The 14,025-nt window shown below is 29.4% G+C and overlaps 2 protein-coding genes across 2 annotated transcripts; both read right to left on the minus strand.

Annotated features, from left to right (window-relative positions):
- Nucleotides 1-960: 960 nt before the first annotated feature.
- On the minus strand, nt 961-1,397 carry LOC141700617 (histone H3.3-like). Its single transcript, XM_074504321.1, has 3 exons — nt 1,326-1,397; nt 1,146-1,222; nt 961-1,060 (listed from the first exon to the last, which is right to left on the minus strand). Exons 1-3 carry the CDS (start codon nt 1,395-1,397, stop codon nt 961-963), a joined length of 249 nt encoding a protein of 82 aa, XP_074360422.1.
- Nucleotides 1,398-11,694: 10,297 nt separating this feature from the next.
- Nucleotides 11,695-12,131, minus strand: LOC141700618 (histone H3.3-like). Its single transcript, XM_074504322.1, has 3 exons — nt 12,060-12,131; nt 11,880-11,956; nt 11,695-11,794 (listed from the first exon to the last, which is right to left on the minus strand). The coding sequence occupies exons 1-3, from the start codon at nt 12,129-12,131 to the stop codon at nt 11,695-11,697; spliced, it is 249 nt and encodes an 82-aa protein (XP_074360423.1).
- Nucleotides 12,132-14,025: the final 1,894 nt, after the last annotated feature.

Consider the following 14,025-nt stretch of genomic DNA (forward strand, 5'->3'; position numbering starts at 1 on the left):
AAGTTAGGAGATATATCATACTGAATTCTAGAGTTTGTTTAGTATTGATCCCATTGAATATCAAATGTATAATCATCAAATTTAATAAAACACAAACTAAATAAACTATATATCATAATTTTCAAAATTAAAATAACAAAATTTGAATTAAAATAATAAATGTTATGAACAAAGACTATCAAAAAAGTCAAATTGACCCATGCTTTTAGAGATGGTGAGAGGGGCAAATTGGAAAATGAGGAATGTGTGAGTGGCATCTCCTGGCTAGAACAATCTTTCATGAGGTAATGCAAACAACAAGGAATAGAAATTGAGGAATAAGGGTACAAATATATTAAATTTGAATAAAGTAATTTTTTTCACTAAATTTCATTAGTTTGGATTCTCATTTTTTTCTAAATTTTCATTAGTTTGGATTCTCATTTTAATAAGTAAACTAATTAAAGGTAAATGTACTATTTTTCATTTCTTATTACATTTTAATAATTTAGGATTTCCTCATTATTTGAATTATCTTCTTTCCTAATATTAGTGAATACCGAAAGAAAAAGGTATCTTCCTCATTGAAGATTAACTCAACATATATAATTTTTCTTCATCACTCCCACATATATCAGCAATCCTCAAACTTACAATTACAACTACTATTTTAATTAAACTGCTCTCGCGCAGAATCAACTGCTTAAGCACACTCTCGGCGGATCCTCCTTGCCAGCTGAATGTCCTTTGGCATTATTGTCACCCGCTTAGCATGAATTAAACACAAGTTGGCATCATGGAATAGGCCTACCAGGTAGGCCTCCGATGCCTCCTGTAGAGCCAGGACTGCATGGCTCTGGAAACACAAATCACTCTGTAACAACAAATTCACTATTGCAAATTAGAAATAAATTTGGCACATGCCATACACAAAGATAAGGTTTCTCTTGGGTAAAGTTATTTGAAAAAATATACTAAAAACTAATTAACCTTAATTCCTTGAGCAATTTCACGTACAAGCCTCTGGAATGGAAGTTTTAATATCAAAAGCTCAGTAGTCTTCTGATACTTACGGATCTCACTACAAGAAATTACTGTATGATTAGCCTTGGGCAACAACCAGGAAATGATGTTTCAATAAATAACATGAATTGATAAATATATACCGAAGGGCAACTGTTCCAGGGCGGTATCTATGTGGCTTCCTATAGGCACCAGTTGTTGGAGCACGCATACGAGCAACCTGTGATGGAGAACAAAACACAGAAATGTTAGGAGAAGATATATCAAGTTAGGAGAAGATAGATCATAATGTATTCTATTATAGGCATTTAATAAGATGTAACCTTGTGTGTGAGCGGCTTTCGAGGAACCTTTCCTCCAATAGATTTACGAGCAGTTTGCTTGGTACGAGCCATCTAAAAATAAAATAAGAATGGTTTTCAATCAATACCTTTGATGAATACTATATGACATACATATAATTAGATAGATCAGAATTCCTGGGAAGAAATTTAAATTGTACTTCATATAGAGGAAAAAAATAAAGAGAAATGGTCACTTAATAAATTACCTAGCTATAATTCTTCTTCAAATATTTTGAGGTTTATTTTCTCTTTATCACTTCCTAGTGGATGTATATAAAAGTTTGAAGAACAAATGGGGAGGGGGAACTGTTTTTATATATGGGGCAGGGGAATTATGTTTTGATTTAACAGTTACAAGTTGCTAATGATGTGCTTAGTAGTTTCTACATGAATTGACGGCTCTTAAGTGTAGTTTTGTGAGTTCCCCCCCTCCATCTGACAGTCTATAATCAATCTTAAAGGTAGGTGCGGATCATAAATCCTACTCAACGTGTTCTTATTGGAGTGTTCAAAAATATTTGGATCGAGGATCTTTTATAGATAAAATGGTAATAATTCTAAAATTAATAAAAATCTAGATGATTGTGTGCAAAATATGCAAAGATTTAAAAAGAATATATTAATTTCTAAAAATAAGAGTAGATTTTTACAAATGGGCTTACTAATAACTAGACTAAATTCACCCGACTAATCACACTCGACCAATAAATTTTAATTATAAAATCCAGTACAAATTATGTACAAACTTTTTTGGTTATTACATATATCACTCGAATTTAACATCATTTAACAATAAATGAGTAAATTTTGATTATTACATATATCACTTGAATTTAACATCATTTAACAATAAATGAGTAAAATTTTTAAAAATATTTACTATATACGTACAACATTTTCATAAAATTTCATAATTTATGAAAAAGTTGCAAAAATTTCTACGAAAGTCTCATATTTTCTTATAGCTATGCTCAACAAATACATAACTAGAGTTCAAACTCGTGTGTGTTAAACAATAGTTATGCATGTGTTGAATTCATATCATATATAATTTTAAATTGGTATTATTAATAAAATCAAAATAAATTAACAATATTTTATAATTTCTGTACCTATTATTTTTTGGGTGAACTAGTTTAGTATTGGCGAATGAGAAGGATATCGAAGAAATAAATTACATTTATTTATTATAATTCAAGTTATTAGTGAATAAATGATGTTTAACCCGTGTTATATAAGTAGAATCAAAAAAATTGTTATCTTGTACTTAAGAATTTTGTATTTGATCTTAAACATATATATTCATATATAGATATATATATATATAGGTGCATGCAAACTGTCTTTAACTACAAAATTAAAAAAAATAAAAAAATAAAACTCATATAAAACTTTGGTTAACACATATATAACTTAAATTAAAATACAATTACATATATTTTACGACAATTAATTTTAAATATTCATAGAAAGCACGTGTAAATTCATATGTAATAAAGTTCTAATATGGTACAAAGACTATAATCTTACTATATGATACGGTGCTTAGTAGTTACATTTGCAAATCAAATCAAACTCATCGAGCTGCAAACAAGTCAAGTTCTTTCTGAACCGAGCTGAGGTTAATTATTTTTAAAAAGTGAAACGAGATGATCAGAGTTTAACGACCAAAAGAATAGTAATGTTCAATATTGATTAATAAACTTAAATCTATATATATTTATTTTTGACGTCGAGGTTTAAGAATATGTACAATCTTATTTTACACTATTTAGAAAATGCTAATTTTAGAAATCGTAAATTACTTTTTAAAATATAGATGTCAAAATTTTATTATGTTCTAATATTTTACTAAAATCGGGTGTATGTAAATTACAGGTTATTTAATGATGTTCATGAAATTATGAAAAAATTGGAGACAAATAAATCATGATTACGATGTTTGATAGTTCTCTTATGAAAAAATTAAGCGTTAAATTTTGAAATATGAACGAAATTTCCATAATAATTAAATTATTAATAAACGACGAGAAAAGTATATTTATAAATATATTAGTGATTAGTAATAATTTATCATTTGTAATATATATCATTATAAATAATTTATTATAACAGAATTTTAACTGAGTTCGAGCTAATTCCGAGCTAAATTATTACCGAAACCGGACTGAATCCAAGCGATTTCGAGTTTAACGAGCCGAGTACTAGTTTAAAAGAAAAAAGCTCGGCTTCACTCTTTTACTCATCCGAACTCATTTTCATGTTTAAGATCGTTTTGACTAAGGAGACGAGACGAACTGAGTTCACTTAAACGAGCCGATCTCCACTATTGTTCATAGCTAACTCTGTTTATTTATAGCTAACTCTGTTTATTTATCGCCCTACTCATGAATAACTGTGGTATCAAGTTTTTCTGTTGTTGAGGTGGTTAGTGTGTGAACAAATCTTTATAAATTGACATTTGATTGCATCATCAATATTGTGCTAAATTCAAAATTAAACTATTTAAGTTTACTAACTAAGACTCACGATCCATAATTTTTTACTTTATTTATTCTCTAAATATTATTGTATTTTTATATTTATAAAAGACTAGTAGTAGTAGACTCGGTCAAAAACCCAATATTTCACCAAATAAAATCTGAAGGAATAATAATTTGAAAAAAAATGTTCAAAAATATTTTAGTTTATGTCCAAATTCTAAAGACAACATATGTTTTCAAGATCGGCATCCTATGTGTTCAGATTTGAACCATGCTTCTATTAGAGATGCTGGTGTAGGAGAGGGGCAAATGGAAAAATAAGAAATATGTAGTGGCAGACCAAAGAAAGGAGGAGTAAATGAATGGTGTCTCATGGTTGTACAAGAAGAGGAGCTATAACAAGCTTACAATAAGGAATAAAAATGGAGAAATAGGTGGGACAAATATATTGATTAGATGTGAATAAAGTGATTTGTTTTAAAAAAAAATTATTAGTTTGGATTCTCATTTTTCATGTGTCTCTTATCAAAACAAACTTATTTAAGGTAAATATACTATTTTTAATTTCATAATACGTTTTAACAATTTCAGATTTCCTCATTGTGATAAATTATCTTTTTTCCTAATATTATTGAATACCAAAAGGAAAAAGCATGTCCTCATTGAAGATTAACTCAACATATATATTTTTTTCTTCATAACTCCCACATAAATCATCAATCCTCAAACTTATAATTATAGAAAAGTTAGGAGAAGAGAGATGATACTGGATTCTATTATAGGCATTTAATAAGATATGTAATCTTGTGTGCCAGCTGCTTTCTCTTAGCCTTTCATCCACTAGATTTACTAGGGGGTTTGTTTGGTATTAGCCATCTACAAATAAAATAAGAATGGTTTTCAATCAATACCTCTTATGAATACTAAATGACATACAAATAATTAGATAGATCAAAATGCCTAGGAAGAACTTTAAACTATACTTCATATACAGGAAAAAATTAAAAGAGAAATAATCACTTAAATTACCTAGTTATAATTCTTCTTCAAATATTTTGATATTTATTTCTTGTTTATCACTTTCTAATGAAGATGAATATAAAAGTTTGAACGAATAAATGGGGATGGGGAAACCTCCATCTAACGGTCTATAATCAATCTTAAAGCTAGGGTAGGGATCATAAACTCCATTCGATCAACGTGTTTTTATTGGAGTCTTCAAAAATATTTGGATTGTGGATCTTTTTTTAATAAAAAGGTAATAATTCTAAAATTATAGAAAATAAAGATGATTGTGTGCAAAACATACTAAGATTTATACATGGTACAAGTTTTGTTGGTTATTACATATATCACTTGAGTTTAACATCATTTAATAATAAATGAGTAAAATTTTGAAAAACATTTATTTTATACATACAACATTTTTAGAATATTTCATAATTTATTAAAAAATTGCAAAACTTTCTACGAAATTATGATATTTTCTTATAGCTAGTGCTCAAAAAATACATAACTAGAGTTGCCCGCAAGGGTTGGCTCAGTTGGTTAAAGAGAGGAAAACTAACCTCTTGGTCACAGGTTCGAATCCCACGGGAGGAGAATCTATGATTATACCTCCCGATCCAGAGCCTGTCGCTTAAATGCGGTTTACCTTGGTTCACGTGGTTTGCAGGCTATTACGTGAACCCGTAGGGTTTAGCCGGTGCGCACCCGAAGGGTAGCGGCTGCGGGTTACCTACGATAAAAAAATACATAACTAGAGTTCACATTTGTTTGTATTAAAGAATAGTTATACATGTGTTCAATTCATATAATATATAAAATTTTAGATTGGTATTATTAAGAAAATGATAATAAATTAACAATATTTCATAATTTTGTACCCAATGGGTGATAGATAAAGAAAATTGAGAAGTATATAACACTAATTAAAATAAATTAGTAACGGCTAAGCACACATCTATATTAAAGAAATGATTTTTTTAATAAAAATAAAATATCATATTACAATACAAGAAAAACGGGTATTTCCTACCGAGGAATTGGTAGGAAATGCCCCAAAATCGATAGGAAATGATGAAATTCCTAGGTGGGAAATAACATCGGTGAGAAATGAGTATGATCACAGTGAACGTGGCCCCACATGATGATTTGGACAGCCACATGTCGAGGACCCACATGCCAAGTAAGACGTGAATTCTTCAAGAAGTTGTAGGAGATGAAGCATACTTGTGGTTTGACTGGGTACTTGTGGTTTCTCTACACCCGTGTAGACATTGATAATCCTGATGATGCTGCTCTGAAAGCTGGAATAAAAGTATCTAAATTATCTATTTTTGGTTCATCATCTGGTCATGCTCCCACTCTTAATACTCATAGGGCTTATGAATGGAATCACTCTTGGGACTACCAAATGAAAAGATCTCTCTGGAATCTGCTCAGACTTTAGTTGATCATTCTGTTCATTTGGTTTCTAATTCTGATATGAAAGCGTCTATCAATGCTACAACAGTTTTAGTTAAAGGATTGCATTCTTCTGTCTCTACACTCAAGAAAGATAATGTTGATCTTAGAGAAAATATTGTTGATTTTTCAGTGATTATTAAAGGAACAAACGAACATAATGGCTTGATCAAGAGGATGTTCAGTATGGAAGCTAAGCAGGATCAAATTTCTGAGAAGCTCGCAGCTCTGGAAGCAAGTCAGACTATAACAAATTCTAAGTTGGATGTTATTCTCTCTCTTCTACAAAGTCTAGATGCCAAAAAGGGGGAGATAGTACCAAAGACAAAGTGTCAACCTGAATCAGTTTTGAAGAGAATACCAATTCCGATGATGGTAATAAGCAAGCAAAGAAGACCTCTGATGTTGTGATAGTTTAAACTGGAACTGGAATTCAAAATCAAACTACACAGTCAACTCAAGTCTCTAAGGGTAGATCACATGGATCTAATTTAGAAGCTGCTCGTGTTACTCCAAGTTCAATTCCTGACAACAAAGAAACAAGTTCTGATTCTTTTCCTGATACTGATAGAGTGATAGTAACTCCTCATTCTGTTAAATTTGAAGAAGAAGAAATTCTATTTCGAGTGGATTTACAGATTTTTTCTGCTTATTGTGAAGCCTTTAATGTTGAAAACTTCAAGGAAGAAGAAATGGTTTTTGACAGAGAAGAAAGAGCACGGGAAGGAAAAATCAGAATTGCTGTTGACAAAGCAAATCAAGCATACAGGAACATGCGTAAAAGACCTGAAATGAATAGATGGAGGAGTACAGATAAGAAGATGTTACATGAAAGAGCAGAAAGAAAAGCTCAAGTATTTCCAAAAATCAAGAACCAATATAAACTCTTGCTGATAGTCCTGGTCAGGAAGTAATTGTTGATCATCTGGAAAGACTTGAAGTTGTGAAGATTATACTTGACAAACATGATGGTTCAGAACCTGAACCGAAGATCTTACTCTTATTGCAAAATGATCAAATTCAAGTTCTTTCACTTGATGAACTGATGATCATGTCAACAAAGGAACTGAAATACATTCACTATTTGCTAAGAGTTGAAGATGAAACTTCAAGGTTATGGTCAAACATGATTCTTGCCAATATCAGAAAAAAGATACTGGATGATGGTCAATATTAATTTGGATCATATATTCCTATATACATAAATTTCAAAAGCCAAGAAGTCAATATGACGAAAGGAGGAGCTATTATTGAAAATGTTCTTACACAGACACATAACCATGAATCCTGATGGTTCTAATGCTTGTTATGTGACACTAGACGAGTTGATGATTGAAAGAATTCCCATCATAAACTTAAGGGCTTCTATTTATCAACTGTCAAATTAATCTGGATATGGGAAAAACTAGAATATCATATTAGAAGAGATAATGTTTAAAAAGTTTGATGATAGATTTAAAGTTTTTATTCAAAGATACTGTAGAGTTTATCAATAAATATAAAAATTAAAGTCTAAAATACAGTATGCTTTGTACTCTACAATTTGTCTCTTTGGTTTTTGGCACTAGACATTACTTTGGAATTTATGCTTATTCTGCAAAGCATAAATTGGCGGAGAAATTTTAATAATTATCAATGTCAGGGATCGATTTATCAAGGCGTCAAGATCTGACAGAGGAATTAGGATATGTTAAGCCAATCAGGATCTGTTTGACAGTCAGGATATGTCCTCGGCATTGAACTCCGCAAAAATACCCCTTATTGTACGGTTAACCATCATGGAAACTGCTTGATTCTCATGAACAATGGTGTTCATGACTACAGTGCTCCAGAAATCGTTCAAGACATCCAGGTAGAGCTCTGGGTTTACAGTTAATCCTCCTGAAATATAGGAATCAGAAATGAACTTGACAAAGCACTTAAAGTTATCAGGTTCTTGAGTTGGATCCACAAAAGCCAGATAATTGGTTCCATCCTTGGGAATAACAGTTCTCATATTGTTAGCAACCATTAAAGAGTTTGGGGTTTAGTGGGTAAGTGATTTGAGAAAGAAAAAACTTGAAACGAAAGAGATTGGTGAAATTTTGCAAAAACTAGGTCAATTGAGATCTCAAAAGCGTAAAGAGGGGTTATGTCGAGATGTCTGGGTATTTATAGGGTAGAGATGTGACTTGTCAAAAAGTGAATAATGAACTGTTAATATTTGCTTGTAGAGAAGTCTCATGACCTATAGAGAACTCAAGTACAGATGTCACTTTCTTGACTCTTATCGAGAACTAGATAGTGACTTATCGAGATGTTGTACAAATACCCAGTTTGTCCTTATTGGATTAAATTATTCCAATTTATATTGAAGAACTCAACATAAAATTAGAATAGATTTTATATCAAAAAAAAATTTATCTTTTACTTAAGAATTTTGTATTTGATCTTGAACCTATATATTCATATATAGATATATATATATATATATATATATATATATATATATATATATATATATATATACGTGCATGCAAACTGTCTTTAACTACAAAATTACAAATAAATAAATAAATAAATAAAACTCATACAAAACTTTGGTTAACACATATATAACTTAAATTAAAATACAATTACATATATTTACGACAATTAGTTTTAAATATTCATAAAAAGTACGTGTAAATTCATATGTAATAAAGTTCTAATATGGTACAAAGACTATAATCTTACTATATGATACGGAGCTTAGTAGTTACATTTGCAAATCAACTCAAACTCATCGAGCTGCAAACAAGTCAAGTTCTTTTTGAACTGAGTCGAGGTTAATTATTTTTAAAAAATGAAACGAGCTGATCAGAGTTTAACGACCGAAAGAATAGTAATGTTCAATATCGATTAATAAACTTTTTCTTATAATGATATAAACATTATCGATCTACGCCTGTTTCTTAAATATATATATATATTTATTTTTGACATCGAGGTTTAAGAATATGTCCAATTTTATTTTACACTGTTTAGAAAATGCTAATTTTAGAAATCGTACATTACTTTTTAAAATATAGATGTCAAAATTTTATTATGTTCTAATATTTTACTAAAATCGGGTGTATCTAAATTACAGGTTATTTAATGATGTTCATGAAATTATGAAAAAATTGAAGACAAATAAATCATGATTACAATGTTTGATAGTTCTCTTATGAAAAAATTAAGCGTTAAATTTCGAAATATGAATGACATTTCCATAATAATTAAATTATTAATAAACGATGAGAAAAATATATTTATAAATATATTAGTTATTAGTAATAATTTATCATTTGTAATATATATCATTATAAATAATTTATTATAACCGAATTTTAACTGAGTTCGAGCTGATTCCGAGCTAAATTATTACCGAAACCGGACTGAGTTCAAGCGATTTTGATTTTAACGAGCCGAGTACTAGTTTAAAAGAAAAAAGCTCGGCTTCACTCTTTTACTCATCCGAACTCATTTTCATGTTTAAGATCGTTTTGACTAAGGAGACGAGACGAACTGAGTTCACTTAAACGGGCCGATCTCCAGTATTGTTCATAATAACTCTGTTTATTTGTAGCCCTACTCTTGAATAACTGTGATATCAAGTTTTTCTTTTGTTGAGGTGGTTAGTGTGTGTGAGCAAATCTTTACAAATTGACATTTGATTGCATCATCAATATTGTGCTAAATTCAAAATTAAACTATTTTAGTTTAGTGACTAAGACTCACGATCCAAAATATTTTTACTTTATTTCTTCTCTAAATATTATTGTATTTTTATATTTATAAAAGACTTGTAGTAGTAGACTCGGTTAAAAACCCAATATTTCACCAAATAAAATCTGAAGGAATAATAATTTGAAAAAAATGTTCAAAAAATATTTTAGTTCATGTCCAAATTCTAAAGAGAACATTTGTTTTCAAGATCGGCATCCTATGTTTTCAGATTTGAACCATGCTTTTATTAGAGATGCTCGGGAAGGAGAGGGGCAAATGGGAAAATAAGAAATATGTAGTGGCAGACCAAAGAAAGGAGGAGTAAATGAATGGTAATCTCATGGCTGTAGGAGCAGAGGAGCTAGAACAAGCTTACATTAAGGAATAAAAATGGAGGAATAGGTAGGACAAATATATTGATTAGATGTGAATAAAGTGATTTTTTTTAAAAAAAAATTATTAGTTTGGATTCTCATTTTTCATGTGTCTCTTATCAAAACAAACTTATTTAAGGTAAATATACTATTTTTAATTTCATAATGCATTTTAACAATTTCAGATTTCCTCATTGTGATAAATTATCTTCTTTCCTAATATTATTGAATACCAAAAAGAAAAAGCATGTCCTCATTGAAGATTAACTCAACATATATATTTTTTCTTCATAACTCCCACATAAATCATCAATTCTCAAACTTACAATTATAGAAAAGTTAGGAGATATATCATAATGAATTCTAGAGTTTGTTTAGTATTGATCCCATTGAATATCAAATGTATAATCATCAAATTTAATAAAACACAAACTAAATAAACTATATATCATAATTTTCAAAATTAAAATAACAAAATTTGAATTAAAATAATAAATGTTATGAACAAAGACTATCAAAAAAGTCAAATTGACCCATGCTTTTAGAGATGGTGAGAGGGGCAAATTGGAAAATGAGGAATGTGTGAGTGGCATCTCCTGGCTAGAACAATCTTTCATGAGGTAATGCAAACAACAAGGAATAGAAATTGAGGAATAAGGGTACAAATATATTAAATTTGAATAAAGTAATTTTTTTCACTAAATTTCATTAGTTTGGATTCTCATTTTTTTCTAAATTTTCATTAGTTTGGATTCTCATTTTAATAAGTAAACTAATTAAAGGTAAATGTACTATTTTTCATTTCTTATTACATTTTAATAATTTAGGATTTCCTCATTATTTGAATTATCTTCTTTCCTAATATTAGTGAATACCGAAAGAAAAAGGTATCTTCCTCATTGAAGATTAACTCAACATATATAATTTTTCTTCATCACTCCCACATATATCAGCAATCCTCAAACTTACAATTACAACTACTATTTTAATTAAACTGCTCTCGCGCAGAATCAACTGCTTAAGCACACTCTCGGCGGATCCTCCTTGCCAGCTGAATGTCCTTTGGCATTATTGTCACCCGCTTAGCATGAATTAAACACAAGTTGGCATCATGGAATAGGCCTACCAGGTAGGCCTCCGATGCCTCCTGTAGAGCCAGGACTGCATGGCTCTGGAAACACAAATCACTCTGTAACAACAAATTCACTATTGCAAATTAGAAATAAATTTGGCACATGCCATACACAAAGATAAGGTTTCTCTTGGGTAAAGTTATTTGAAAAAATATACTAAAAACTAATTAACCTTAATTCCTTGAGCAATTTCACGTACAAGCCTCTGGAATGGAAGTTTTAATATCAAAAGCTCAGTAGTCTTCTGATACTTACGGATCTCACTACAAGAAATTACTGTATGATTAGCCTTGGGCAACAACCAGGAAATGATGTTTCAATAAATAACATGAATTGATAAATATATACCGAAGGGCAACTGTTCCAGGGCGGTATCTATGTGGCTTCCTATAGGCACCAGTTGTTGGAGCACGCATACGAGCAACCTGTGATGGAGAACAAAACACAGAAATGTTAGGAGAAGATATATCAAGTTAGGAGAAGATAGATCATAATGTATTCTATTATAGGCATTTAATAAGATGTAACCTTGTGTGTGAGCGGCTTTCGAGGAACCTTTCCTCCAATAGATTTACGAGCAGTTTGCTTGGTACGAGCCATCTAAAAATAAAATAAGAATGGTTTTCAATCAATACCTTTGATGAATACTATATGACATACATATAATTAGATAGATCAGAATTCCTGGGAAGAAATTTAAATTGTACTTCATATAGAGGAAAAAAATAAAGAGAAATGGTCACTTAATAAATTACCTAGCTATAATTCTTCTTCAAATATTTTGAGGTTTATTTTCTCTTTATCACTTCCTAGTGGATGTATATAAAAGTTTGAAGAACAAATGGGGAGGGGGAACTGTTTTTATATATGGGGCAGGGGAATTATGTTTTGATTTAACAGTTACAAGTTGCTAATGATGTGCTTAGTAGTTTCTACATGAATTGACGGCTCTTAAGTGTAGTTTTGTGAGTTCCCCCCCTCCATCTGACAGTCTATAATCAATCTTAAAGGTAGGTGCCGATCATAAATCCTACTCAACGTGTTCTTATTGGAGTGTTCAAAAATATTTGGATCGAGGATCTTTTATAGATAAAATGGTAATAATTCTAAAATTAATAAAAATCTAGATGATTGTGTGCAAAATATGCAAAGATTTAAAAAGAATATATTAATTTCTAAAAATAAGAGTAGATTTTTACAAATGGGCTTACTAATAACTAGACTAAATTCACCCGACTAATCACACTCGACCAATAAATTTTAATTATAAAATCCAGTACAAATTATGTACAAACTTTTTTGGTTATTACATATATCACTCGAATTTAACATCATTTAACAATAAATGAGTAAATTTTGATTATTACATATATCACTTGAATTTAACATCATTTAACAATAAATGAGTAAAATTTTTAAAAATATTTACTATATACGTACAACATTTTCATAAAATTTCATAATTTATGAAAAAGTTGCAAAAATTTCTACGAAAGTCTCATATTTTCTTATAGCTATGCTCAACAAATACATAACTAGAGTTCAAACTCGTGTGTGTTAAACAATAGTTATGCATGTGTTGAATTCATATCATATATAATTTTAAATTGGTATTATTAATAAAATCAAAATAAATTAACAATATTTTATAATTTCTGTACCTATTATTTTTTGGGTGAACTAGTTTAGTATTGGCGAATGAGAAGGATATCGAAGAAATAAATTACATTTATTTATTATAATTCAAGTTATTAGTGAATAAATGATGTTTAACCCGTGTTATATAAGTAGAATCAAAAAAATTGTTATCTTGTACTTAAGAATTTTGTATTTGATCTTAAACATATATATTCATATATAGATATATATATATATAGGTGCATGCAAACTGTCTTTAACTACAAAATTAAAAAAATAAAAAAATAAAACTCATATAAAACTTTGGTTAACACATATATAACTTAAATTAAAATACAATTACATATATTTTACGACAATTAATTTTAAATATTCATAGAAAGCACGTGTAAATTCATATGTAATAAAGTTCTAATATGGTACAAAGACTATAATCTTACTATATGATACGGTAGCTTAGTAGTTACATTTGCAAATCAAATCAAACTCATCGAGCTGCAAACAAGTCAAGTTCTTTCTGAACCGAGCTGAGGTTAATTATTTTTAAAAAGTGAAACGAGATGATCAGAGTTTAACGACCAAAAGAATAGTAATGTTCAATATTGATTAATAAACTTAAATCTATATATATTTATTTTTGACGTCGAGGTTTAAGAATATGTACAATCTTATTTTACACTATTTAGAAAATGCTAATTTTAGAAATCGTAAATTACTTTTTAAAATATAGATGTCAAAATTTTATTATGTTCTAATATTTTACTAAAATCGGGTGTATGTAAATTACAGGTTATTTAATGATGTTCATGAAATTATGAAAAAATTGGAGACAAATAAATCATGATTACGATGTTTG

This window comes from Apium graveolens, unplaced genomic scaffold (assembly GCF_009905375.1).
Source record: "Apium graveolens cultivar Ventura unplaced genomic scaffold, ASM990537v1 ctg2599, whole genome shotgun sequence".
NCBI lineage: Eukaryota > Viridiplantae > Streptophyta > Magnoliopsida > Apiales > Apiaceae > Apium > Apium graveolens.

Excerpts from the sequence above, each read along its gene's own strand:
- LOC141700617 (XM_074504321.1), bottom strand. The coding sequence starts at position 1,397 with ATGGCTCGTACCAAGCAAACTGCTCGTAAATCTATTGGAGGAAAGGTT. Across the intron at positions 1,223-1,325 it reads GAAAGCCGCTCACACACAAG|GTTGCTCGTATGCGTGCTCC; the intron begins GTTACATCTTAT and ends TCTCCATCACAG. Across the intron at positions 1,061-1,145 it reads CCTGGAACAGTTGCCCTTCG|TGAGATCCGTAAGTATCAGA; the intron begins GTATATATTTAT and ends AATTTCTTGTAG.
- LOC141700618 (XM_074504322.1), bottom strand. The coding sequence starts at position 12,131 with ATGGCTCGTACCAAGCAAACTGCTCGTAAATCTATTGGAGGAAAGGTT. Across the intron at positions 11,957-12,059 it reads GAAAGCCGCTCACACACAAG|GTTGCTCGTATGCGTGCTCC; the intron begins GTTACATCTTAT and ends TCTCCATCACAG. Across the intron at positions 11,795-11,879 it reads CCTGGAACAGTTGCCCTTCG|TGAGATCCGTAAGTATCAGA; the intron begins GTATATATTTAT and ends AATTTCTTGTAG.